The sequence below is a fragment of the Haliotis rufescens genome, unplaced genomic scaffold (assembly GCF_023055435.1).
Source record: "Haliotis rufescens isolate VD_foot unplaced genomic scaffold, xgHalRufe1.0.p SCAF_15, whole genome shotgun sequence".
Classification (NCBI taxonomy): Eukaryota; Metazoa; Mollusca; class Gastropoda; order Lepetellida; family Haliotidae; genus Haliotis; species Haliotis rufescens.
The window spans coordinates 8,943,600-8,970,519 of NW_025963835.1; the positions used below are offsets into that span (position 1 = coordinate 8,943,600).

A 26,920-nucleotide genomic window follows, 5' to 3' on the forward strand; every position below is an offset into this window, starting at 1 on the left:
TTGGTGGTGGGATAGCCTGGGGGTTAAAGTGTTAGTACATGGTACAATGTCTGATACGATTCTTTGAGTTTCCCTCCATAATATTGCTGCAGAGAACAGCTGCACAATGCTATGGACACCCCCATTCGAATGACCACCCGATACAAAAAAATGTCACATCCACATGTGATGTTATTAAACACTGTTTGATAATGGTATTATTAAGCAAATGGTCTCTTCATGGACTAGTAATACATGGTGTTTTCAGACAGTCAGAAGTAGTGATAATTCATGAATATATGCAGAAATGTCTGGAAGCTGAATGTAATCATGCAGTTGATGATGAATTACCTGACACAGTTGAACCTGACAACAGCTCGCATGTCATCGGGCAGCTGGTCCAGCGGCGGCCACTCAAACCCATCCATAATGGGCACTATGTTACAGTTGCTCTCCAGCGCAGCAACAATTTCTTTGTGCACCCAGTCCTCCCTGTTGCTGTCCCCAATACATCGGTCTAGAGAGTTCGGAGTTAGGATGAGGATGAAGTTACGGGAAAGATGGATGCTCAATAACAGATTTTCGTCAAACTTCCCAGCTCTTAAGCGATCAATATCCAGAAATACAGAGAATCCTCGAAGTTGCAGGTGAACTTTCAGTAAACTAAAATAAAGTTTTGGATTAATGGGGGTATATTAAGATCAAAGGTCATAGTAATAGAAGAAATAGCATGACTGTAGCTCACCTGAGTATGTAGTCAACAGTTGAAATGTCGGCATCAGCTATTCAAAAAGTTTCTGCATAAATACTGAAATCTAGGATCTGCCATGTCTGTAGAAAATGTGATTTCATCAAAAGGAGAACGCAAAATTCCAAAGTTCAGCATGGTCAAAATCCGAAGTATTGAAAAAACGCAACAAACATACACAGTTTCATTGATCAAGTGCAAAGGTCAAACAAGTGTCTAGATTTAAAATATGTTGAGCCTCACAACTAACTCAATACAGACCAATGACCATAACAAGCATTTTCAACATGGCTGCTTGTGGCGGCCACACTGAAAATCAAATTCAAACCTCTTCAATAAATTGGGCTGTTGTCATTGGTGGGAACAAACATGTGAAGTTTCAGCTTCAATGGTCCTTTGACCCGTGAAGATCCGGGGTAGAATAGGTCTTCAGCAACCCATGCTTGCCGTAAAAGGCGACTATGCATGTCGTAAAAGGCAACTAACGGGATCGGGTGGTCAGGCTCGCGGACTTGGTTGATGCATGTCATCGATCCGAATTGCGTGGATCGATGCTCATGATATCAATCACTGGATTGTCTGGTCAAGACTCGATTATTTACAAACCGCCCTCATATAGCTGGAATATTGCTGAGTGCGGCGTAAAACAACAAACCGACCAAACAAATCATTGATCCTGTGGTTTCTGAGGAGATGTTTATGTTGTGAGTGTTGCTGAGCCACAGTACTAACTACATATACACATATATACCAAACAAAATGGCTGAGTTAAGGCCACAAATAGACTTTTTCAAATGGCTGCTGTGTGGCCACAGTGAAAATTGGATTCACACCTCTATTTTGTGAGAACAAGCATGTGAAATTTCAGCTTTATTGGTCCAATTGCTTCTGAGGATGTGCTTATGACAGATGACACATTTATTTCCAATCAAGACACCTTTGAAAAAAACTTGCTACTACATAAGGTTACAATTTCACCCCGTCAGTAAGGCCTCTGGCCCTTTAAGGTTTTGCAACAACATGAGCTGACATGGCCTTCAGGCGAGGTAAGCTAAAACCAAACCATATTCGACGTAATAAGCGCACAGGGTGCTCTCAAAATCAGAAATAGGGGGCTCTTATTAGAATATTATTTTGGTGAAAAAAACAGAGTTGAAAGATAAATTTCATGGTTTATGCTGACAGTCTGAAATGTTAATGCACGACAGATATATTTTTCCAGAATTTAATTGCCCATAATTAAGGGTGCATATAACACACGAGTGTGTATTATACGTGAATAAATAAGTCTTGTGTACATTGATCAATTGGAAGGGGTGCTAATTTGGATTGTTCACCAGCCAATATATTAGCAAATGTCATTGTGGGCGCTTATTACGCCAAATACGGTCTATCTTACTGAGCCCACACCATACTTGCTGCATATCAAATTTCAAAATAATCCATCAGAAATGAATATTTGCGATATATAAAAATTTGGCCTACCTTTAGAATACAGTACCACAAACTTTTCAAACACATAACAGTACCCTAAGACGTAATTTGTAGTATTTTGTTGCCAGTCACACCGCCGAAACAATGCCCTGTGACGTCAGGGGTCATCGAGTGTGCATAAGCTCCTCCCAGTGATCTGTCATCTCTACACACAATGTCATTGAATACGCCCAGCGGTGTTGAGAGTTTTGAATATTTGTTTACTAAATATAGACTGCGGCGTCGCATTATATAGCAAGCGCTAGTTTACGAAAACACTTTCATTTTATATATATTTTTTATTTCGTTTTTCTCGTAATTCAGGTTGCTAAAATGGTTATAAATGGGAACTTTATATTATTTTTTCGGTTCATTAATTTTCATTATTATGCACAAGAATGCAGTTTATTAGCGATACTCTATCCTTAGTCCTTGGATCCCCTTTACGATCAATCATCCCTTTACGATCATTTGGATTAGGGACCCATTTAGTGGCTATAATAGATCCTGTAGTGGCTCCTTATATTCTTTACACAAAAACTTTGAGTCAAAAGGATGAAATGGTTTTGTGTCGAATAATTTGGCTGAAAACTGTCCTGGAACATTCACACAAGCCACTTTCACTGGCTCCATTTTTTCAGTACTGATTCAAAAGCGAACTCACCGTTGTCATCACTAGCTATGCTCATGCCTCCCTCGTTCCTTCTATTATCCACATCATCCTTACAGTGTTCCCTACCAACCTTTCCTGTCACACAAAAATCACCAGACGAATTATTTAATACCATGTCATTCACACGTACTCGCGTGTTCAACATCTGACGTCTGGAGACTTTTTCAGTTAGCAGCATATCGGCTCATTCCTCGCCACTCGGTATCTTGTAGATTACGGATTGGGACGAGTGTGCCAAATAGCACCGGGATCATTTGTATGTGTCAGTAGACTAAAGTCACGAGACACCATGCCTTCCCTGAACCTTCGTAAGTATCCTTCACCTATTCGACCCTTTTTGTTCAGTTCTGTAAGGTCGTAGACATGACTAGGTAAATTTGCACTTTGTTTCACAGTGTGGACATAGCTCAGTTGGTTAGCTGTTGGGCTAAAAATCTGAAGGTCACAGTTCGCATCTGATGGATTCTCGTAAAAACTGGTTGCTTGACTTTGAGACATGTGACCTACAGCAGAGATCATCCTAGCAAAGAAGTTGTGGTACGGTATTCTAAAGGTGCTCCACGAGAGTGAATGTGATCTTTAAATTCAATTACAAGTAATTTCAGAACATTACCAGTAAGTGAGTTGAATGTCAATATATCGGTAAACTAAGTATCAGTAAATTAATCAGTTTCAATGCCAAAGTACACACAGCAAATGTGGTATAATAAAATAATAAAAACATACCTTGCCAATTGTGACCCATTGGAGCGCCTGTAGGATAGAAATACATCATTAGCCCTCAGACCACTGCCAAGACTTGACGCCAGATCTCCAACTGCCATCACAAGATTTTGTCGGCTTGAATTAGGACTTGACAAATCTGAAAAATCATTTTTGCTACTGAGAATATTTGGTAACATTAAGGATGTCAACTGTTCAAAGTATTTAACTTTTTCTGAAATAGGTATTTTTCAAGCCGAGACAATTAAACCATATATTAAAAAAAGGAGGTCAGTGTGCAATGAGCTAAGTTAAATTATTAACCACTGTGTCAAGTTCATGCAAGTTCACTTAATGTGTTTACAGATTTGCACACAAGCATAATTAACAGTATATAACTTTTTAAAATATTTTAAGCACCTATGGATGAAACATTCAGCAATAAGAAAACACAAATTTAAATCTGTACATTTACGTTTTCCCCTCAATTTCTAACATGCAGCGACATTCCATTGATGATGTCACACAGTGCTATCTACTTTCAAATGTAATCAGCTGTAACCGAGCATGCAGTGTTTGCTCTGTCCAGCACAGACCACAAGATAAACTGGAGGGTCTCTAGTCCTCACTTGGCAGTCAACATAATCCCAAAGGTGTTCAATGTGATTCAGATCAGGGTAATTCTTTTATGGAATTGGATTGGTGGTGCTTAATTAATGTTTATGTGTAGAGATGAAAATTCTGGGTAAGAAAAGGTCTTCAGCTAACCATGCTTGCTGTAAAAGGCGACTATACTTGTCGGAAGAGGCGACTAGCAAGATCGGGTGGTCAGGATCACTGACTTGGTTGATGCATGTTGCAGCTATATGACAGCGGTCTGTAAAATCTCTCCTCCCTCCCCACAGATTCCCTGTGTTTCACAAGGAAAGAGGTTGTATTAACACAATAGTTGTTATTGTATGACCTCTGACCTTCACACCTCCCAAATGTTGACACCATTGATATCTGTCAAACTGATTGTAGGGGAATGGCAGATGGAAGATGGCCTGCACACCACTGCGTAAGCTCTACTAGTCTACAACCACTTGAGCTAATAATATGTGAGTTCTAAAGTATGGATATGTCACCCCACTCAATTTAAGACTTATCAATTGAGATTACCATCAAGGTTCTGTATGATCTTCCTTCGATGAATGCTGTTGTTGATTCCACATTCACACTTGAGTTCATCTTCAGATAGACAGCGAAGCATGAACTTATCAACACCCTGGCGTAACATGTAGTAGGTGTACTGAGAGAGGTCAGGGGTCAGACTCATCAGCCATGGGTCAAGCCCTGTTGCGTCACAAGAGGTGTAGTCAGCAGAGATCTTCAGGGATTTCAACTCTCGTAAGAATCTGTTTTCAAATTTAATTCAGTTAATGAAATATGCAAAGGTTATGTCATTTATATTATCAGAACAAAGGATATATTCAGAATTAATATGAGTGAGTAGGTGTTGGGTAGGTAGGTAGGTTGGTTGGTTGGTTTAATGCTGCTTTGAACAGTATTCCAGTTATATCGCACAGTGTTGGCTTAATGTGGAAGGAAAGCCAGAAGAGATGCAGATCTCAGACCCACAAGCAAGGGCATGGTGCTGACAAGCCTAGAAACATAACTGGGGCAAACTGTGACTGGAACCCACAATCATCGGTTCTGTCCAAGGGAGGCAACTCTGCACAGCCTTATTGCAGCATCTTGGACTTTTGGGCCACCAGTACCCCCAATATTTGTGGGAAATCTATCCTCAAAATAATCATTACATAAAAAGGTGACAGTTGACAGATTAAGTGACCTTGTCCAAAGAACCTATATGCCGGTCTCTGCATGGTTAACCATAAATAGAATCAATGGACTTCAAATTACGAACATGCATCAAACAGAAGACCCAATATTGACACCACAAGACATATGCATGATCCTTCAAATGCTACATTCCTGTGGCAGACTGTGTGCAAAACATCTATAGAAAGGGATTGGTGAGAAAACTCTGTTATGCTCCTTTAATAATTCTACATTGCACTTTGCATGAAGCAAATAACCAGCATTTGACCAGTGTGAACAAAATGGACAATGTGTCAAGTAGATACTAAACAAGAGAAGGAGGTTTGGCACAGATCCCCTTCCATAAAATAGTGCCATGGCACTGTAGCTCATCTTGATGTATAGTCAACAGTTTAAAAAGACGACAAAGACAAATCCTTTTCAAAGGTTGTCAGCATTGATATACAAATATCCATAAATTATGAGGACTAATAACTGCTTCTAAATATGCAAAAACACAGTTATCTCACTTTTCTATCTAAAAAAATGTATTTTCTTGATTTTTTAGACACTTCAACTTTATAATGGAGAAAAACATTTATTCTGAATTTCAGAAAATTTAGGTAAATAGATTATGGTGAGTGAGTTGGGTTTTAATGCCTCTTTGAACAGTATTCCAATTATATCACAGCGTGTCAGCTTAATGTGGGAGGAAAGACCAAGGTGATGCAGGTCTTTGATGTTTACCACTTTGGTGAAACCTACGAACGCGGGCATGGTGCTGACAGATTATAAGAAAAAATGAAAACAATGTCTGTGTCTACTAAAGTTAAATGTCTTTGATGATCCCTTGCATCTTGTTATAACCATCACTATCAAATTAACAATAAAATCCTCATGATTTCAACAAAGTATGATGTCATCATAAGAAGACTGGCTGGGTAATGGCCACAAACAGGTGTTTTGTGTTGTGCAGCTGAGAACCTCGGGAACAAAGTGGAGTCGTGAGCCATCAGCTCACTTGACTTTCAAGTAAAGTCAAACTTTTGGAATTGGTACTTGGCACTTATAAAGATTACTTGCAGATTGGTCAAAAGAGGGACACATATTTGAGTAGGGTGCTTATATAATGGCAAAACTGGTATTTAAAAAAATAATAATCATAAGTGAAACAGTTTGGTATATTAGTCATTCTTCAAGTTTGTCCATTTTCCAAAGGTCACAGACTCCTGCTTATTTTACTGACCTGTCAGATAGACAGTTTGCTCAAATACATTGTCATCATATAATATCCAGAATATCATATAATATCCACAACAAAAGATTTCACTATTACACAATTCCTTCTATATGATGCTCAGAACTTATCAATCAACCCTGATACATGATAAGCCCTACTACTAACTACACTTATACTACATTAGTTGACATGTTTATCCAGAAGAAACAGCTATAAGAAGTTCAGTTTTCAGAATGATGGATGTGCAAAAATCAAATCAAGGTAAAAATATAAAATATAGCAAAAATACATATGCTGAGCCCACTACTGACTACACATTAACCAAATTTCATTACATTTTACACAGTAGTAATGGCGAAAAGAGTTGCAATTACAGCATAATTGAAAGTAGTCAGCTATAATATGGACGTATGGATACAAGGACGGCAGACAACATACCATGTCTTAAGAACACTTGGACCACTGATCCTGCTGAGAAGCGACTGGGGTGCAGATTTTATCGAGTACCTTACTACTTCCAGCCTATGACAGCTTTAGTTTCATTTCAACTTTTTTCTTATTACTTTGTATGACCTTGAGGGAGAATTGCATGTTTTAGTTGTAACAGCAACTGATTGGGGACAACTTTTATCTGAATAGACATTTAATTCCAAAGGGTAATTGCCCTGTAGCCATGACATGTATATGTCTAGAACCACTTAACTGCCATTACTTTAAGATGCTAATCCCCATTGTATTGTACATCGACTGTCAGCCAACCTGAATGAGCTGTTCAACTATGTCACTTGTGATTGTTACTGTTGTTTATATTTATGACTTAATCAGTTTTAGATGACCTTGGATATAGGAGCCTTGGTCAAGAGACAAAAGATAGGAAGGTCTAGCCCTCAGCATAGCTCGGGTTGGGCAAGGTGGTCTCAGGGCACCAACACAACAACCACTACCACTATGTGCTGACCTGGGACAAAGTGCTTCTTGTATATACATATGCGTACCTGTATAAAGCAAACTTGTATACACCGCAAGCCTTTACATGTTGTCACTTCATACAGACAACTGTACACCAACCCTTTGTACATAGCAATATGCAAATAGTCATTATCACATATGCAGCCAACGCATTGTTTTAAACCTCCAATGACGTCAACCTATAGTTCTTCAATAGGGGTTAAAATGGGGATTTTATAACATGAGAATGTCCTTTGCGAGAGATTTGTTTTGGATTTGAACACGAGGCAATGTGCAGAGTGATGTTAACTCAAAGATAAGAGTAAAACAGACCAAGTTGTGTGGGACTGTTTGTGGACAATACTCTCATTTCTCATCCTATATATGCAGATGATTTTGTAATAATTTTCAATGTGAAATTTACACGATATACAGCTTTTCCATTGGACGAGAGGTTGGTCCCATGACCACAAAACTGAAGTTCATAAGTGTTTGAACAACACATTTTGACGTTCATATGTTTTTCACGAGACTGTATTCTTGAAATAACGTAAAAACTGGCGGACTAATTCCACATTCCTGGGGGCACCCCTGGAAATTCCCGAGCACAAATAAATACAGAAGTGTTGTTTCTCATCATTCAATCTTAAACGCAGCGTTTCAGCATAAAGAAACGTCGGAGAGTTTGACTACATGATTGTTCATGAATATCCTTGCTACGACCCATGCTAGTGAACAAAATTTAGAAATGAATATGCACTATCGTAGTATCGACTTGACCCGTGTCTAGACTGACAGTTACAGTCTGCAGCAATCTATGAATTTACCTTTAAGTATCTATTTCACAAATATTTACAATCATCTTTCAATGATCGGCCAACTGGTCAATGGTGACTAACACATGTAACCGCCACAGGTTCATTAACAGATTCAGAAATCTCTCCCTTCACGTTTATCGTGTCGGCCATTTTGACGTCTTGTACTTGATGTAAATGTATTACGAGGTAGTTCTTAACAGACCTTTCTCACCAAATGATGATATTATTTACATATATTTTTTCACAACAGACATTTCTGTAAAGCAAGTTGAGCATACTTAAGCTCATGTCACCTATCTTTATGGGGAACTATTTAATTCCGCAATACAGCTGGTTGTTGTATGGCTGTCAGTGTAAACATAAAGTCACACATATATATCTAGTGCTACATCCCTCGAGGTATAAAAGAGGGATATCAAAAAGTATAAGCATTGACTTTCACTATGTGTGAGTTCATTGGAGTATGAACCTTCACAGAGTAAGGACCAAACAGTGTATGAACGTCTTCACAAGCTCCGATGTTCATACAGTTTGGCCCTCACCCTATGAAGTGTCAGTCAATTTTTAATTATAAGACAGGCCAATTACAGACCAGTCATCTGACATTTGACATATTTAGAATTGGAATGCTTCCACAAATCGATCATAGTGCTATGACTGTCATAAATCTATGTTAAAGTATCAGACTTATGATTGTCTTAGCTCTACGATCACTTATAAAAGACTTTCCATGCTCCGCATTGTGTCTGTCAAAGTATATATCATCTCGAAACCAAAACAGGATGGCAGATGTGCCACCAGAAAGGACAACAGATGACACCTTTGAGTATCAGGGCTACTGGTCTTTGACGAGTTCCCCCAAAGAGAGTACAGTACTTTCATTGTCCACTGATAAGTGATTTCATCTGTGTGTATTTATCATTCTTCCTATGTTTCAGAAGTGTGCATGTAACATGTGGCACACAGAGAATCGCACCTGCAGATTGACTTTTGATGTAAACACAATTGAAGCCAAGTAAGTAGAAAACTAGGTAGCCTACTTCACAATGCCAAGTTCAGAAAACTGCACAGGAAGTATAATAAATTTGACATTCCCTTATATCTGTTGATCAGCCCTAATTGGGGAATCCATAAGACCATTAGTACTCAGCTAAATATCCCACAACACAAAACACATAGATGATAGAGGTATTTAGAGTGTTTAAAGTTGCTCCTACCTCTTTCTGACAATGCTGGAGGTCATCTGCAGGCCTTCCCGGAGATCATCATCATTGAGTATAAGCAGCAGGTCACCATCAACCTCAGCTTCCTCCACATGACTTGAATACTTGCTGAATCCAACCTTGGAAACATAACAAATGTTGTAATGGGAAACACTTCCTTTCTTGACAAAGTATTATGTGTCTTGTACATAGTAATTGCAGGTAACATTCACTATCAATGACCCTAACTAGCAACTCATTTTATAGATCAGTCCCAGACAAATTCTGTGATACTGTGATCATGGAAAGGTTTGAAGAAATTTTGACTAGCCACAGAATTGCAGTAAAATAGCAAAAATTGTCTTTTATACATCTCTCAATTTTTATTATTTACAAGCTTTTCTCTCAAATTCTGCACTCAAATGATGCCATTTAACACACAATTCAAACATAAAAAATATGAATTTTACAATAAAATGAAATTGGAAACAAGTATTTGTCACAAAGTGACGAAATGTCCCCCGCCTGTATATACACCATAGTACCAAATATGAAGACAACCCAGCGATTAGTTCTTGAGATATCGCGGCAACACCGTTTTCCAACTCCAAAAGCAGATTTGCCTGCTGTGACCTTGAAACTGGTGTCTGCGGAGTCTGTATATACACCATAGTTCCAAATATGAAGACAATCCAGCGATTAGTTCTTGAGATATCACGGCAACACCGTTTTCCAACTCCAAAAGCAGATTTGCCTGCTGTGACCTTGAAAATGGGGTCAAGGTCACCAAAACCGACTGGTGTCTGCGGAGTCTGTATATACACCATAGTTCCAAATATGAAGACAATCCAGCGATTAGTTCTTGAGATATCGCGGCAACACCGTTTTCCAACTCCAAAAGCAGATTTGCCTGCTGTGACCTTGAAAATGGGGTCAAGGTCACCAAAACCGACTGGTGTCTGCGGAGTCTGTATATAAACCATAGTTCCAAATATGAAGACAATCCAGCGATTAGTTCTTGAGATATCGCGGCAACACCGTTTTCCAACTCCAAAAGCAGATTTGCCTGCTGTGACCTTGAAAATGGGGTCAAGGTCACCAAAACCGACTGGTGTCTGTGGAATTTGTATATACACCATAGTTCCAAATATGAAGACAATCCAGTGTTTAGTTCTTGAGATATCGCGGCAACAAACAGGTGGGACGTACGGACGGTCGTGAATACTATATCCCCCGCTTCGCGCTTTCGCGCGGCGGGGGATAAAAACATGAAGGGCAAATGGATCCCAAAATCTCCTGAAACTGACAAATTCTTGAAAAGGCTGCTTTTGATGCAGTTAGTCCGTGCATGAGCATTGTCGTATGCACATTATGCTTATATACACTGATATATTTATTGGAAAGAAAAAGACTATTCTGTCTGTGCCATTGCAACAACAACAGGCGGTCACCAATCACAGTGCCATCTCCCTACACATCAGTAGGAATAATGTTGCTGTTAGTGAACTGGTAGTGTGTGTGAACTGGTCAGTGAATTGGGTATTGTTTATCATTAAATTGGATTAGTGCAAGATATTAAAAACATCTACATGTTTGCTATGGATGCTCTTCAGTGAGTAGACAAACAGAATGCTAGCACCAGTAACCTGTTGACAAGGGACAACATAGGTAATGACAGCTTCACCAGTCAATAACCAGTTGAGTACATAGTGGTAACTAGTGGTACCTGAGAGACCCAGTAGGAGACATCATTGACAGTCCATAGCGGCACCTGCTGTGACAAACGATGTGGGATTTTTTCACCTATCACCTTCAGAGCCTCTGCTGCTAGTTTTGAAGCCACAGCATTGGGGCTGCTTGCTATCTTCTTGAGTGGTTGTACTGCACATATCTCATGGAATATCTAAAGAGAACAATTACAGATTAAAATAACAACATATATGATGATATAGCAATGATCAAACAGCAATGAAAGTAGCTTTCATCAAACAAAACCCCATATTGATTGACATAAAGTATCGGAATATTCCAGTCTGCCTTTTGTAAGAAACAGAATCATTGCCTTTCCTGGAATCTTTTCCTTCTCTTCATACGTGAGGTTTTTGACAATTCTTGTAATTACCTTACATGCTGGTGAGAACTGTATTCCACAAAGACTGGTGGATTCGTACATCTAGTAATACCCTGGATAAATTAACAGAATCTTGAGAGAAGAAACTTTAACCCCAATTACCATGATTATTCCCATCCTCTCAAATTCAGCCATTTGGGGTACTGAAAGATTCCTAAAACAACTCATTATCTGTTGTTTTAACCAAATATTTAGATTTAATAATAAACAGAATCACCGCCAAATGTCTGAATTTAGAATAATGTCAAGGACATGAGCAAATACATACACGTAGTAAACTTCCATAGAACTACTGGTATATTTGTATCTCCAAACCCCTTTCATGACGTCATCCATTGAACCTTAACAGTTGGTCCTTCCAGACTCAGATGTCACTTTCGGTTCTATTGGCATCACTCTACTGGCCTTGACATCATTCTGATGACTTCTTTGCAAAGCACTAGCCATTAACCTATGACCTGCAGACAATATGGTACAGTAGGTTAACCTTCCCTCCAAGGTTGCTCCTGCAGTATGGTCTTGCTCCCCCATCCACCCCAACCCCCCTCCTCCCCAACCCCCCTCCTCCCCAACCCTTCTCCTCCCTTTTTTCCACTAGGAAAAAGCTACTGTGTCACAATTGAATCTGCTGCTACCACTGGACTGAGACTAAAAAGTTCCCGTAAGTCTGGTTGTATGTCTCGCAAGCAGAAGCTAGTAAATGTGTTTCGGGATCTCCAATGGCGGCCAACGGCTGGAGACCAAATGTTCCATTGAGTTCCAGGATGCAAGGCTGGTAGACAATGCTCTAATTTTGTGAATTTTTAATGATAAAAAATACAGGAGTTGTTAACTCTACATGCTGATAACTGTGGATCGTAGTTTTCAGCCATCTGGCTTCTGTGGCATTAGTAATGTCTTTCTTGAGGATGTCTCACACGAGCTGAAAAGACGTTTCCTGTGCCTCCAATGCGTCTGAGGAAGCCGTAGGCTGTACAACTTTACATCTTCCTGCCATGGCCGCTTGTTCGAGGGATCTACTGCATCCACAGACGTAGAGGACAGCGCCTTAATCATCTCCTTCGAAGCTTCTTCCTCTTGGCCTTTTACCAGTAGTGCACCACCTTTGTGATGTCTTGGGAGAGACAAGGACTCAGGGCATCTCATATCCTGTGTGCATTTCATGGGTCTGCCCTTTGCAACAGAGCTTGAGTGGGTCCATCTGTAGCTTTTATAGTGTGATGACAGCCAAAATACAGGATTTATAACTATGATGTAAAAGAGGTAGGGTATTCACAAGTATTATACTATTCCTAAAGTCACGTATCATGCTTAATTACAAAAGTAATATCATTTTGGGTAACTCTTAGTAATCTGATCATATCATATTGGGTAAATGTTAGTAAACTGATCATATCATATTGGGTAAATGTTAGTAAACTGATCATATCATATTGGGTAAATGTTAGTTAACTGATCATATCATATTGGGTAAATGTTAGAAACTGATCATATGATATTGGGTAACTGTTAGTAAACTGATCATATGATATTGGGTAACTGTAAGTAAACTGGTCATATATTGGGTAACTGTTAGTAAACTGATCATATCATATCATATTGGGTAACTGTTAGTAAACTGATCATATATTGGGTAACTGTTAGTAAACTGGTCATATATTGTCAAGATGATCTGATTGATAATCAAGATCTATATTGTAATAAAATGGGTCTTATCCTTTGAAGTGAATAAAATCACATGAGCTCCTTAAAGGGGCACTAATCTCTGGCTTCTTCTCGGCCGTCTGACACTTTCACTGGGGCTCACTAGCTGCCGTGAGTCGATTTGCTCGCTAATTCAACAGAGCGTGACAAGAGACTGATTTCTCCTATACCATCCAGGTACTCACGGGGAGAAAACAATAATGAAGGCAACAACCAGTCCAAGGGAATTGCTTTAGATCAGTGCCCCTTTGATTAATGAATAACATGAAAAGATCTGCAAAATATCTGTCGATGCCCAGACAGCGGTACACATACTTTGCAAATCCTGCAGTTAACCGAAACCTGCATGTTGTATTACATATCGTTTATGTACTAGATGTATAGTTTGCTACCCCAATTTTGATTGGACTATACACAGACTTGTTAGTCCAGCCAAAATATAACTCTGGAATTCCAGCCCAGTTCGGCTAGGGTTGAAACTGAACTTTAATACCGTATATCGCTGTGTATAAGGCGACCCCACGTATAAGACGACCCCCCTGTACACGCCTTAAAAATCAACCCAAAATCCTATACTCCGTGTATAAGGCGACCGGGAATGAAACATATCACAAGTCTGACTGATATAGAAGATTAACGTGCGCTTTCCGACTGTAGCGTATTTCGCACACGGACATCAGAAGTTAGTTAGTTACTTTGGAGATTTAACGTGCGCTTTCCGACTGATGCGTATTTCGCACACATCACAAGTGCGCACACAAACCTTATATATGCAATAAAAATATGTTTATCTTGCGTTGGTTTTTTTCTACAACGATAGGTCGCGTGTGTAACTCCAGCACACGTCGCCATTTTGTGTTTACACGGTACGACACCAAATTGGGGCCCGTAAAATAAAATTCATTTATGAAGTAATAACATATAAGAGACAATGGTGAGTAATTTAATCGCCAATTAACTATGTTGTAACTAACTAGGCTTATGTTTGCTTCACATTCAGCGTGTTTATTCCACAATCACTTGTACACACCGTCTCCAACACTTGTTAATACAACTGTAAAAACAGCGGGAATTGATTTCAGCTTCACCGGTTATCACATGTTAGGTCACATGTGCAATATGCAAATGCTTACCGGTACTTCTGGCTCTCTACTCGTGGATGTTGATTGTTTTACCGTGTCAATCTGCATCGAGGCGAGGGTCATTTCAACTTTATTTGCAGAAATTATTAAACTTTATTCAAGGAAAAGAGATACAAATCATGTTTATGTATGGACATAGTTATTGGAACAGTTATTGAGGACGAAATGCGAAGTTTTATTGTCAAATGCTGGGCTGGCTATCGGACGCCGGTTGACATCGCCAGTGGGAAAAAATGTGAGATCTTCGACTCCGTGTATAAGACGACCCCCCTTCTTAGCCCCCTTATTTTAGGTACGAAAAACTCGCCTTATACACAGCGATATACGGTAGTCAGTTAACGCCCTTGCCTCGGGAAGATGGAAAATGTATGTACAATATACTGTGTGGAAATGTAATAGATAACAGAAACTGTACGGAGTCTATGAATCTAAGCCCATTACTTTGCTTTATTCTGGCTTTCCCATCCTTGTCCCTATAATGTATATTTTTAGTCAACAAGAACGATATGTATTTTTCCATATTGTTAGGAATGCACGTTAAACCGCCGTCAGTCTTTGAGATAGCTTGCATAATGAGATGTGAATCATATCCCCTAAGGTTATGAAACACAACGGGGATGGGTATTGTTTCAGAATTCATTTTTAGTTTCAAGTTACACTCGTTATGCGCGGCCCCCCGATAATTACCCGTGACATGGCAATGATCTCTTACGGAATCCCCATTCAGGGGTTTATTACAAACATGACAACTCGTTGACTTCTTATGGGCCCTCCAATCATCCCTTGTCATACACATGTGTTTCTTACGCGATAAATTTTCCCTGATTATTCTCTCTTCGTTTTGTAGATATTCTAGGAACTTTCCCGCTGCATCGGGACCTCTGTAAATCATGGGCGGGTTTGTTTTCCCATCATACCTTACAACTATATATCCAAACCCACAAGGAATATGTTCTTGAGTTTTGTACGTAAAACTACTATCAGTATTGCGTTCGGCATTTTCTATGGGTTTGATAAGCGCTTCAAAGTCGGCGTAAATTACATACGGTACTGGCATTTGATTACAATAATGTTCAAATTTTAATATATTTTTTCCCTCTTTAGGCATATCGATCCTGATAGCGGTCTGCCCAACACCTCTACAGTCTTCTTTATGCGCTTCTAATAGATCTTGTCTGCTGTACCCATGTAGGCATCTTTCGCAGAAATATTTCTTTCTAGCATGTTTTGTTTGATCGTATAATAGCCTGTTTAATCTCTTTATCCATGTATAATGATATTTTCCATCTTTTTCGATCAGAAATGAATTGATTCTGGGGATATGTTCCGGAGCGGAGCTTATCCTGTGTACAACAATTCCTTTAGAATGTCCGAAAACATTTATAGCTAAATTATTTTGCTTTTCCACCTTATAAATTTGTGATATTGGTGTAGGTTCGTCTATACCATCGAAGTTGAGTCCATCGTTTTGGGGATAGCTAGAAGGTCTATTTGCAATTTTAGAATCTACGGGGAACAATGCAGATCTTATCATCATTCTTTAACAGTCATCAGATTGATTTTTTACATTAATTATGGCTTTTTTCTCTATATAAGATCAACCTTTGAAAGGCATATAATTTGCTATATCTAAATATAAACTATCGATTTTATCCACACCCCAACCAGAACCTCTATTTGTCCAGCGTTCTAAAGTTTCCTGTATCCTCTGAATTGATGTATCTAATGATGCGTTTATAGTATCGGATTCGGTTATAACTTCTTGATTGCTTCAGAAATATGGTTCGGTATATTCGGTGCTATCGTCTGCGTTACTTTTACTTAATGACATTTTTATCATCAGCTGGTATTTTATACTATGTAAATCATCTAACTCCTCGTTAATTTTGCTCGATATGATGGGCTTAACATCATTAACATCCATGTTGGAATTAATATCAATCTTCCAACCTCTTAGATATTTACCAACGCCGGCGGATGTGGGTACAAATATTAATTCTTGTTGTTGTTATTTATCATCATCGTCTTGTTGATTATTATCTAGTAAAGCGATCAATTCAGCTCTTCTCATTCGAGAATAACCTCTAAAAGCCCACTGTTTTTTGCTTGAGCTTTGAGTTCTCTAACAGTCTGGGGTTTGTTGTATTCCAAACCGAGTAAATCTATCAATTCAGCTTTTCTCATTCGAGAATATCCACGTAGACCACGTTGCTTTGCCATAGCCTTCAACTCTCTGACAAAAACCATTGTGGTTTAATGGTATATGCAAAATGATTCATTTGTCTAATTGGTTGTTTTTTATATATCTAAATACGTATTCTCCCCAACCTATTCCTCTCATTGATGTAATCTCTCTTCCTAGCATAAATAATCTGGTTCCTGACCCTATCAGCACCGTGTTTTTTTACATAAACAATAACGACCTTTGACCCCTATCCCACATACAGAACATGTATAGTTTATATTTCCCCGCCTGATGTAATAAGAGTGTATTCCACAGTAAATACCCACAGAGCGTCGGTTACATTGAAATTTTTTTTCCATGAGTGTAAATCTGCATAGATTCATGGTTATACATCTATCATATCATTTGTCTAAATGCAAAGCAAATCACATCTCCACTGCTATGTATAGTTTAGCAGTCATGGTGATTTATTGATTAGCTGTCACTATGGTTTATGCGTAGTTATTGTATAGCTGAAAATCAATACAGCAGTCAACCCGATTATCACGAATGCTACCTCGCGGTTCTTCTTTTCCTCTGACGGTGTATAAAACTGACTCATTGTTGGTCTCGGTATTGGGTCGAGTTTTTTCACACAAACGAGGAAGTATTCGTGCATGGCAGATTCGACATCCTTAAATGTTTGAATTGAATGTCCTTCCTTACGCAGTTCTTCATGAATAAAATCTAATCTCTCCATTCTCCGCCGCGCCCATTGTGACTGAGCTTTTTCGAGTTGTTCTAATGCTTTATTATGTCTTTTACGCTCCTCTTCAACTTCTTTAGCGTTTGATTCCCTCATACTAGAAAATAAAAAATTACTCCCCGAAAAAGCTAGCGCATTAACAATAGCTCCACCGACCATCATCGCAATTGTCGCCATGTTCAATAATATAAAATATTCAAATGTTTAATTACTTCATTACGTCTTCCGGGATAAGCCCTTGTTTGATGAGCATATCTTTCATTGCCATTTCTAATCCAATATCCAGAATCATCATACCTATATCATAACCATTAAAATCTAGCTTGGGAGGTGTGGCTTTAGTTATCATTTTAGCCATACGGGCATAGCCAATGGCCAAGCCGGTGACCACCGCTGAATGATACATTGCGTTTACCAACATTTTACCGTCTGTAACTGGAGTAGTCATGCTTCTTATAGCATTATATGGGGGCTAACCTCTAATTGAACTTGTTGTTGTGACATCGGGGGTGACGTTTTCTCTTCTCCGGTCTTATAAAACAACCATACAGCCGCTATAGCAACAACTCCTACTAGTGCCCATGTTTTAATCGGATCAATATTGGAATTATTCATTAGTTTCGCTTTGCGAGCGAGTCCTCCCATCCTGCCTGCAGAGATTTTTTGGGGGTTTTTCCTCGTAACCCTGGGTTTTAGTATTTTCTCATTCACAATCGCTGGTGGTGGTTCCTCATTCACTCGTTGTGCAGTCGGGGTTATTATTTCCTCGTTCACAATCTGTGGTGTCTGTTGAGTCTCAATTATTATTAAGTGGGCACGTATGTTTAAATTGACAATACCTAGCCGTTATTAAAGCTGTGGTGAGTGGAGCTAAGAACATTCCGTATCTATGATAAAACTCACAGCTCACTGAGCTTATAGCGTGTTCGATGAATGGGTCTTTCTCGAGAGATTCGCATAAATACATGCGATGTTCTGCCCGGATAGGGAGAAACAAACTAGCTACGCCTGTGTATAGTTGTAATATAGCCGACCCTATCGTTTTAGTCATGGTAGCTCCCAGTCTAGACTCGTAACGCGCATACTTTTTTAAACATTTCTTCGTCGGTCATGTTATAAATTTTTTCGATGGTATAATTTTCCCCCAAATATTGGGAACATTTTCCACTGGCTACCAAAGCGGGGAGTCTTTCTCTATGTTTATCTAAAGATTTATCTGTCACTACTCCAGCATGTTCTTCAGATTCTTTGAGCATTTGTTCGATGAGTTCGTCGCATTCCATAATGTAATACCTAAGGAGATATTTAAGTCAAACATAATATAATATGACATATCCAATACATCCCGTAATAATAAACTGTTGCGAAAGAATGAGGATTTCAAACCACATTATGTCATATTAACCGCTAATGTTCAATTTATTGTGTTTTTTCGCTATATTTGCTACATTTGCTATAATTTTGCCACATTTTGCTACATTTTGGCTTAGCAGTTGCTATATTTGCTACATTTTTGCTATAATTTTGCTACATTTTTGCCACATTTTGCTACATTTTGCTAAGCAATTGAATAAGCAGCTGGTTGATCGGTTTTTAATACGAGTTTACAGTGCTTCGTTGCCGCTAACAGTTTTCTGACTTTATCTCGTTCGAGCTTGGTATAAATAACATCATTTTCGCGTAGACATTCCTCGAATGAATCTCGGTCTTTGCAATGAAAGAGTGCTACCCATTTGGTCTGCTCTCTGAGATCTTTCAGGACAGAGTTGTATTTTTGAGTAAGTACCCAAACGCTATGCTGAGTATGCCGACCGGAGAATGCTAAATACGAAAGCATATCTTTCTTTTTGGTGAGTTCTTTACTCGCGCTGCAATCGTCTATTACAAAAAAGGATTGATTCTCCTTTGTATTTTTCATGACATAATCGTAAAGTCTTGTAAACGATCGCCCGGATTGACACTGTGTACCCTGTCGTCATTCATTACCAAATCTCTCGATAGGTATGTTTTATTAACGCTTATAATCGTGCACAGAATAATAATATGATCGAAAACGTCCCGATAATGACTTTGTAAAATATCTAGAATAAAAGCTGTTTTTCCACAGCCTGTTTGCCCGCATATGATAGCGCAGTGTGGTTCTTTAGGTAAAAGATTATTAATAGATTGCTTGCACGAATCTTCCATTCTGTATATTAAGTTGCGCATCCATTATCACATACAAATATATGTTTAATTTACCAGCCAATTCCTGGAGCTTCGTTATCTGTTTAGTGACACCCTCGCTAGCATTTTCTATTCTCCGCCCACTACCGTGTAGTTGGTCATCGTCCGTTGTTCGCATGTCGAGCCATAGCGCGTACTTCGTGGTGAGGTATTCACCCATCGATACACTCCCGAGAGACAGATCTTTCACGATCGCGTTAACTTCTGGGCTTCCTTTTTTATAGAAGGAAGTTTTTTCATCTCATCCCACTGGTGATATGCTTGCATTCCTTGGCTATATAGTTGATTAGGAACGCCCTCGATAGTCAATTCTACTTTGGTAATCTTGGGATTGTAGAACTTCTCGGTATTTCTTTTAAATGCATTGGAGGGGTCCTCGAACAACATCAAAATACCCTTCAACAATCTCGTGGGGACGTTTAGATTGATATTCCACGTCGTATCTTTTTTGTCCTTTGTGATCTTTCGATGTCGCAGCACGCGATCGTACAAAATGGCTAAACTTCCTGTATACTGGTTACGAATTTGTCTGGCTAATTCGGGATCTGTTATCATATCGTACTCCAGCGAGATATCGTCAATGGAATAGCTAGCCGTTTCATCCCCACCGGTTCTGATTACTCTACCGTAGTCATTAAAAGTGAGTTCGTATTCTAACCTATCGCCTAGGGATGCTTGATAAAAGGGCATGTGGGAATCTAGTAATTCAAAGTCGAGCGGAATATAGAATCTGTTACCTAATGCGTCGGCAACGGCCTGATCTTTTACGACGGTACCATCACCACTAGAAGCATCTACACGCAGTCTCAATGTGTTCCGATTACAAATACCTTGGTACTGTAAGTTTTCCCGCTTTTTATCCGTTCTCCAGAGATCCATGTAACAATAGTATACATCGCTATCGTCGATACTCAAAACCTCATTACCGCTAATTTTAATCGCGATTTTCTTAATGATAGCACGACCTATGTTCTGAACGGGCTCCCTGTTAACGTCGGCAGAAGTCAAAATAATCGTAAATGCTAGTCGGACAGTTCCCGGAACTAACACATCGTGTGCGCCGAGATTAGGAAAGCGAACCAGAAGCGTTTGATTCTGATCGATGGTACTAGGGTTATTAGTTATAGTTACAGACTGACGAATTGCTTTGACCCCTAATGGATCTTGAAGTCTACGTTGTGGGTTTATCTTGCGTCCGTATTGCGAAGACATTGTTATATTGAAATTATATAACCATATGTTTAATATAAAAATGGCTGATATTAATCTAGATGATTTTGATAACCCGAGTACAATCGAAGAGGGTACTGATGAAACCAGCTTTACGAATCTTAACAATGAACTTTTACAATCAACCGTCAATAATGAACTTTTGAAACTATCCGTCAATGGTTATTAGGATACCTTTAAAGATGATAGTCCTATTGTTCGTGACTATTCAAAGTTTACGATTGATGATAAAAGAATATTGGGACTGCGTGGCGCTCCGGATATTGATCTTATGCATTATACTACTCGTAAGCCCCTAGCTTTGTCTACGATAGTCAGTAAACACGGCATCAGCACAGTAAACACGGCATCAGCACTGTTCGTGATAAATTAGGTTTCGTAGACTACTCACGAGGAGCAAAACTTTCCGAAAAGACTACTAAGGTTCTTCGGACTGTGCGTGATGAACTAGGTACCATAGATAATTTGGAAGTTTCCTCGAAGGTGGGCTTGGACGGACTCGGAGAAATCTTGGATACCTATTACGATAATTCCACGTAACAGGTACCATTCTCGGAGTTTAGTATTAGGGTATTACGAGGTCTTGACAAGGCAATGCGAACAATGCGGGGAGAACTCATCAATAATATAGCCAAGCTATCCGAAATCGACAAGCATATAGCTTATGAGAAAACTAAACTTGAACAGGCGGGTGATGAATTCAGTAGACGCCGCGTAGCAGAACGATTGCGTAACTTAGAAGACGAAAGATCGGGCCGCCTCGAGGCTGCTTCCAGTAATAGAAAGGCACTTCGTTCACAAATCAGTCGAATTCGAGAAACTATCGATCAAGTCCTCAACGATGACACTACACTAGCCGATAAAATTAAAACATTGTTCAGAGAACAGGGAATAACAATTGCCAGTATTTTAACCGCGTTGGGATTTATTATATCGACTTTGACTCTCGCATTAACTGGTGGTACAGGTGGTAGCGGCGGATCACCGCCTACTGATAGGGATGGTATAAAAGAGTGGTATAAAAGAGTGGATAAAAAAGCATTAGGTTCAGCACTGGGAAAGCTCGCTGAGAAAGCCGCGGCTGCACTTCCCGGTATAATAGGGAGTATTGTTTCCCGGCTCTTGAATTTATTAGCTAAGACCACAACTTGGCTTAGTCAAAACTTGTGGGCACTGATCGTAGCAATTGCAGGGCTGTTGTACGTATCCGCTAAGAACTATTTAACCAAATCATGAGTAAACCAACTGCGACTCCACCTAATACAAGCGCTGTTTTTTCATCTACATGTTGTTTATTTTTAGCCTCAATATGCGGTGGTACTTGTGGTTGTGCGTCAGTAGGAGCGATAGTAGATAACTGTGGCTTGACTATTCCCGTTTCGCCTGTGATTGTTTGCGTTATTAATTCGGTATTAATATCTGAATTTATACCTGGTTTTTGTTGATCGGTAGCAATAACAATTTTATTATTATAGCCTATCACTTGACCGATCTTAAGTTCAATATTACTAGGAGACATGTATAGTCCCGGTGCATAAACGTAGTCCACTTTGGATTGAGCGTACTGTAATACATCTTGATAACGCTTTATAGACGATGGTATGTCAACTGGTGAATTAATGGCGTCCTCCACGTTTACGACAAACTGTTTTTGCGCATCGAGCGCCGTCCCAGTACCAATAATGGACGTTCGTGTTTGCGATTGTGCACCGAGAATTGCCCATACATAAGTTCTTATTGATTCATTAACTCTTACAAATCCTGGGTTAGTAAAATTATTTTCCGTTTTATCATTAAGAAATTCATTCCAAGCGTTTGCGGTATCATTCAGTTGTATAAATTTTGTAACAATATAAATTAAACCACTCTTAAAACTCATAATATCCCCTCTCCAATCGTTACTCGAAAGTTCCCAGTCTTTATACCAATGATGGGTTTTTAGAAAATAATCATACATTCTTATGTAAAGTTTGCTGGTATGCAACAACTTAAAGGCATTACATAGACCTTCATTAACTTCTTTAAATAAATCATCGCTTTCTTCTTTGACGGTTATTTCCCCTGTGTAAGGAACACCTAGACCATGGTTTGCTCCTTTAATAAGCCAATCTTTACTCGTAGAAATATTAAATTCCTGACAAATACGCTCATACGCAGACCTACTGTACGGATTATTTGTCGAATTCCATGCTCGATCCTGCGGTAATGGAGCACTAATTTCTTTAAGTATACGTCTAATCTGATAGTTTAAGTGAAATGATAAAACAGACTTATTTAGTTCAAATCCTGGGGAATAAAGAGATAAGCCACATCCCGTTGTGGCACACCATATGGCAAAGTTTAACTGATTCTGCCAAAATTGCATCGGATTGTGAAACCAATCGTGCACCATTTTATCACTAGTTGCCATGACCCTGTACTTTTCAAAGATATCAGGGAATTTAACGAAAAACTCAGCACCAGAGGCAGTTACTAAAATCGACTGATTAGTAATGTATCTCGATTTCATATTTAAGTTATGATAAAGTATCATTGTATATTTAATATGTATGTTACACTCCCGGGAATAACAAATGGTCAGTCTGTTCAACTGCTTCATACTATCGATCATTCGGATGGTCAACTCGAAGTCGCTATCTGTGACGTAACGTATTACCCGCGGTGGACCAATATAAATGTTTCAAGAGGTAATAATATATTTGATGTGGGTTTAACCGGAAATAGTAAACGATACATTATACCTGATGGGTATTACAGTATATGCTCACTCAATGATGAAATTTTTAAGCCTAATGGAATTAGTCTCACACAAAATGAGTCGAATGGGACAGTGAATTTAAGCGCTGGGGAAAAAGGTGTAATTCTTTACGAGAACTTATCAATTACTCTTGGATTTGCACGCGGAGGAATAATAACACCCAACAAAACAGTGAATGTAGATATATTGCCCGATTTAGTTCCGCCTGATTTAGTTCCCCATAAAGAGTTGTGCTTCCATCTTGATCAAATAAGCACGACGGATAATATTCAACTAGAAAGTCCTTCAACTCTACTCAGATCTATTCGAGTTAAAAATGAAAAATACAATAGCGGTAGAACGGAATCTTTCTCATCATTACAATATAAAAAATTAAAGCGTGGTATTATTTCAGACCTCAAAATTTCTGTATTAGATGTAAAACAACAACCTGTACATATAGGATACTTAAGTGTTACACTCCATATTATAAATAATGGTTGATTCATCAGGCCCTGGAACGCTCAGACAATGTAATACAATTGCACTTTCCGATCTCGGAGACACAGAAGGATTCGGTAGACCCGGTACCGATGGTAAGTTACACGCTTTACACTTACAAGATAATGTATACAAGCGGAAAGAAGTTACATTCACGGGTAATCTAGAAGATTTAAGTGATGTCGACGTTAGTAGACTCCTTAAAATCACTTCGTACAATATTACTCGCAACAACAATAAAAAATGGACTATGGTCGAAGCAAAAATCGAGTGGCTATTGAATATCGTCATTACCCCACCGTATGTGATGATGGGTAAGGCACATAATTTTAACTAAGATAATAAATAGTGGCATCATACTCGCGGCTTATATCCCATCAAAACGAAAAGGTGTGTTAGTCTCTCCCCTGCCAGAAGACCCAGGTCATATGTTATTTAGTCGTCCAGTCGTAAAAAATGTTAGTTTAAATTTGGTTACTGAATTTAATTATATTAAAGTTAACTTGAGTGCAATACCTAATATTTCCACGCTTATTATTGAAGTCTTGTTCAGAGATGCACCGGAAAATGCCTTCGAAATATTACCAGGACTATCGATTAAATGGCAAAAGAAACACGAGCATCAACGTTGCAGTATTATTCATATTGGAGCATCACCCGTTGCAACCCTCGAGGGGGTCCAAATTATTAAAAGTGACAGCATTTCTCTTTCTAAGATATTCTTGCCGTATAACATGAAATTTGATCAAAATCTCGTAAGACCAGTGGTATTAGCGAAGAGAAAAAAAAGTTCATAGAACAGGGGAGACAACAAGCGCGTCAATTATTCCGTGCCAAAACAAAAAAACTGGTTGGAGATTAAAAATAGATTGCTTACTATCATTAGATCACATTTAGACAAATGCTTACATAAATATATAAAAATGGAGAATTACAACATTTATGTTCATGGACAAAATTATTATATCAGTAATGTCAAACCAACAAATGAATACCACAACACATTTATGTTCATAGACAAAATTATCAAACTGAGAGAATTACCACAAGGTATATATTATATCAGTAAACCAAACACATACGATCATCAATTACCAAGAAGAGTATATAATCTGGCCTACTTGTAAAATAAAAGAGAAATTTATATCATAGACTCCAGGTGGTGGTGAGCTAGAGTCAATTTAGTTTAATCTCATGACTATCGTTGAATCCCAGTCATTTTGGCATAAAAAATTCCCCCTGTAGTGGTGGTATAGGTATATAAATCCAGCTCCAGTGGGGTTGAGGCAGAACCATCATTACCTATACTACTCACATGAATGAATCCATCTGAACATGCTACCCTTTGTACCAAGTTTTTGTAGTTTGTAAAGTAACATTTGGTGTAAAATCAATTTGTATATCTTTCCAATATCAAGAAATATGCACATGTACTCCTGATTAAAAATTGCTTTCTGAGCTTCTGTCTGGAGTCTTACATGGTGACCTGTGCATGAACAGTCTTTCGTAAACCCTGAATGAATTCTAAATAATATGTCAAATGGTAGAGCTGCTTACATTCTTTAAATTGTTCTACCATTCTGTAGCTTTCTCACTAGTCGTCACTATGTTGCTAGTTATAGCCATAGCAGGAATAGGGGAACTGTTCTTTGTGCCACTAGTCATCACTATGTTGCTAGTTATAGCCATAGCAGGAATAGGGGAACTGTTCTTTGTGCCACTAGTCATCACTATGTTGCTAGTTATAGCCATAGCAGGAATAGGGGAACTATTCTTTGTGCCACTAGTCATCACTATGTTGCTAGATATAGCCATAGCAGGAATAGGGGAACTGTTCTTTGTGCCACTAGTCATCACTATGTTGCTAGTTATAGCCATAGCAGGAATAGGGGAACTGTTCTTTGTGCCACTAGTCATCACTATGTTGCTAGTTATAGCCATAGCAGGAATAGGGGAACTGTTCTTTGTGCCACTAGTCATCACTATGTTGCTAGTTATAGCCATAGCAGGAATAGGGGAACTGTTCTTTGTGCCACTAGTCATCACTATGTTGCTAGTTATAGCCATAGCAGGAATAGGGGAACTGTTATTTGTGCCACTAGTCATCACTATGTTGCTAGTTATAGCCATAGCAGGAATAGGGGAACTGTTCTTTGTGCCACTAATCATCTCTATTGTGGACCAAATGGATTTAAACGAGATAAACATATCCTTTTAGAAATGAAAGACCCTCCAACTTGAACATTTTGTGCTTCTTATAATGCGTTTCAACTCTGCACGTTTTTTTCAGATCTTTTTTCCAGTCTTAATTCCAAACCACATGGGAGTGAGCTTTTGTCCTTGCACTGTGTGCCTGTTCATATTCCTGATTACATGAGGGTTTGGGGACAAAGGCTGAATGATTATTGTATACATTCATAGACTACATTCAAAAGGATGCCTCCAGTAGTATAGGTAATGGAGGTTCTGGACCACTTCCACTGGAGCCGGATTCATATACCTATACTGCTACTACAGGTGGCATTTTTTATGCAAAAATGATGATGCGATTCAATGATAGTCATGAGTTGTATTAAACGAAACATCAATATTAATTAATAATGGATAAAATTTACTATAGCCCACGAGGATATTGGAAAGGTGTAGGAGCAATAAAAAAATTAGCCACCCCGGCTAAGGTATCTAAAGATGTGGCCAAGGATTGGTTAAAGAAACAAGCGATGTGGCAAATAT

General features: G+C 38.8%; 1 protein-coding gene across 2 annotated transcripts in view; it reads right to left on the reverse strand.

Moving 5' to 3' along the window:
• The window catches only part of LOC124147153 (NAD(+) hydrolase sarm1-like), an 81,733-nt gene that overhangs the window by 18,133 nt on the left and 36,680 nt on the right, over window positions 1-26,920 (reverse strand). For both annotated transcript variants that reach the window (XR_006862762.2, XM_046517762.2), the window contains exons 3-7: window positions 11,313-11,489; window positions 9,602-9,726; window positions 4,737-4,972; window positions 3,600-3,735; window positions 331-642 (exon numbers count right to left, since the gene is read on the reverse strand). Coding sequence is in view for 1 of the 2 variants with exons in the window: in XM_046517762.2 (XP_046373718.1) it covers window positions 331-642; window positions 3,600-3,735; window positions 4,737-4,972; window positions 9,602-9,726; window positions 11,313-11,489 (986 nt within the window). In the remaining variant the exon portion in view is untranslated. The remainder of the gene's footprint in view (window positions 1-330; window positions 643-3,599; window positions 3,736-4,736; window positions 4,973-9,601; window positions 9,727-11,312; window positions 11,490-26,920) is intronic.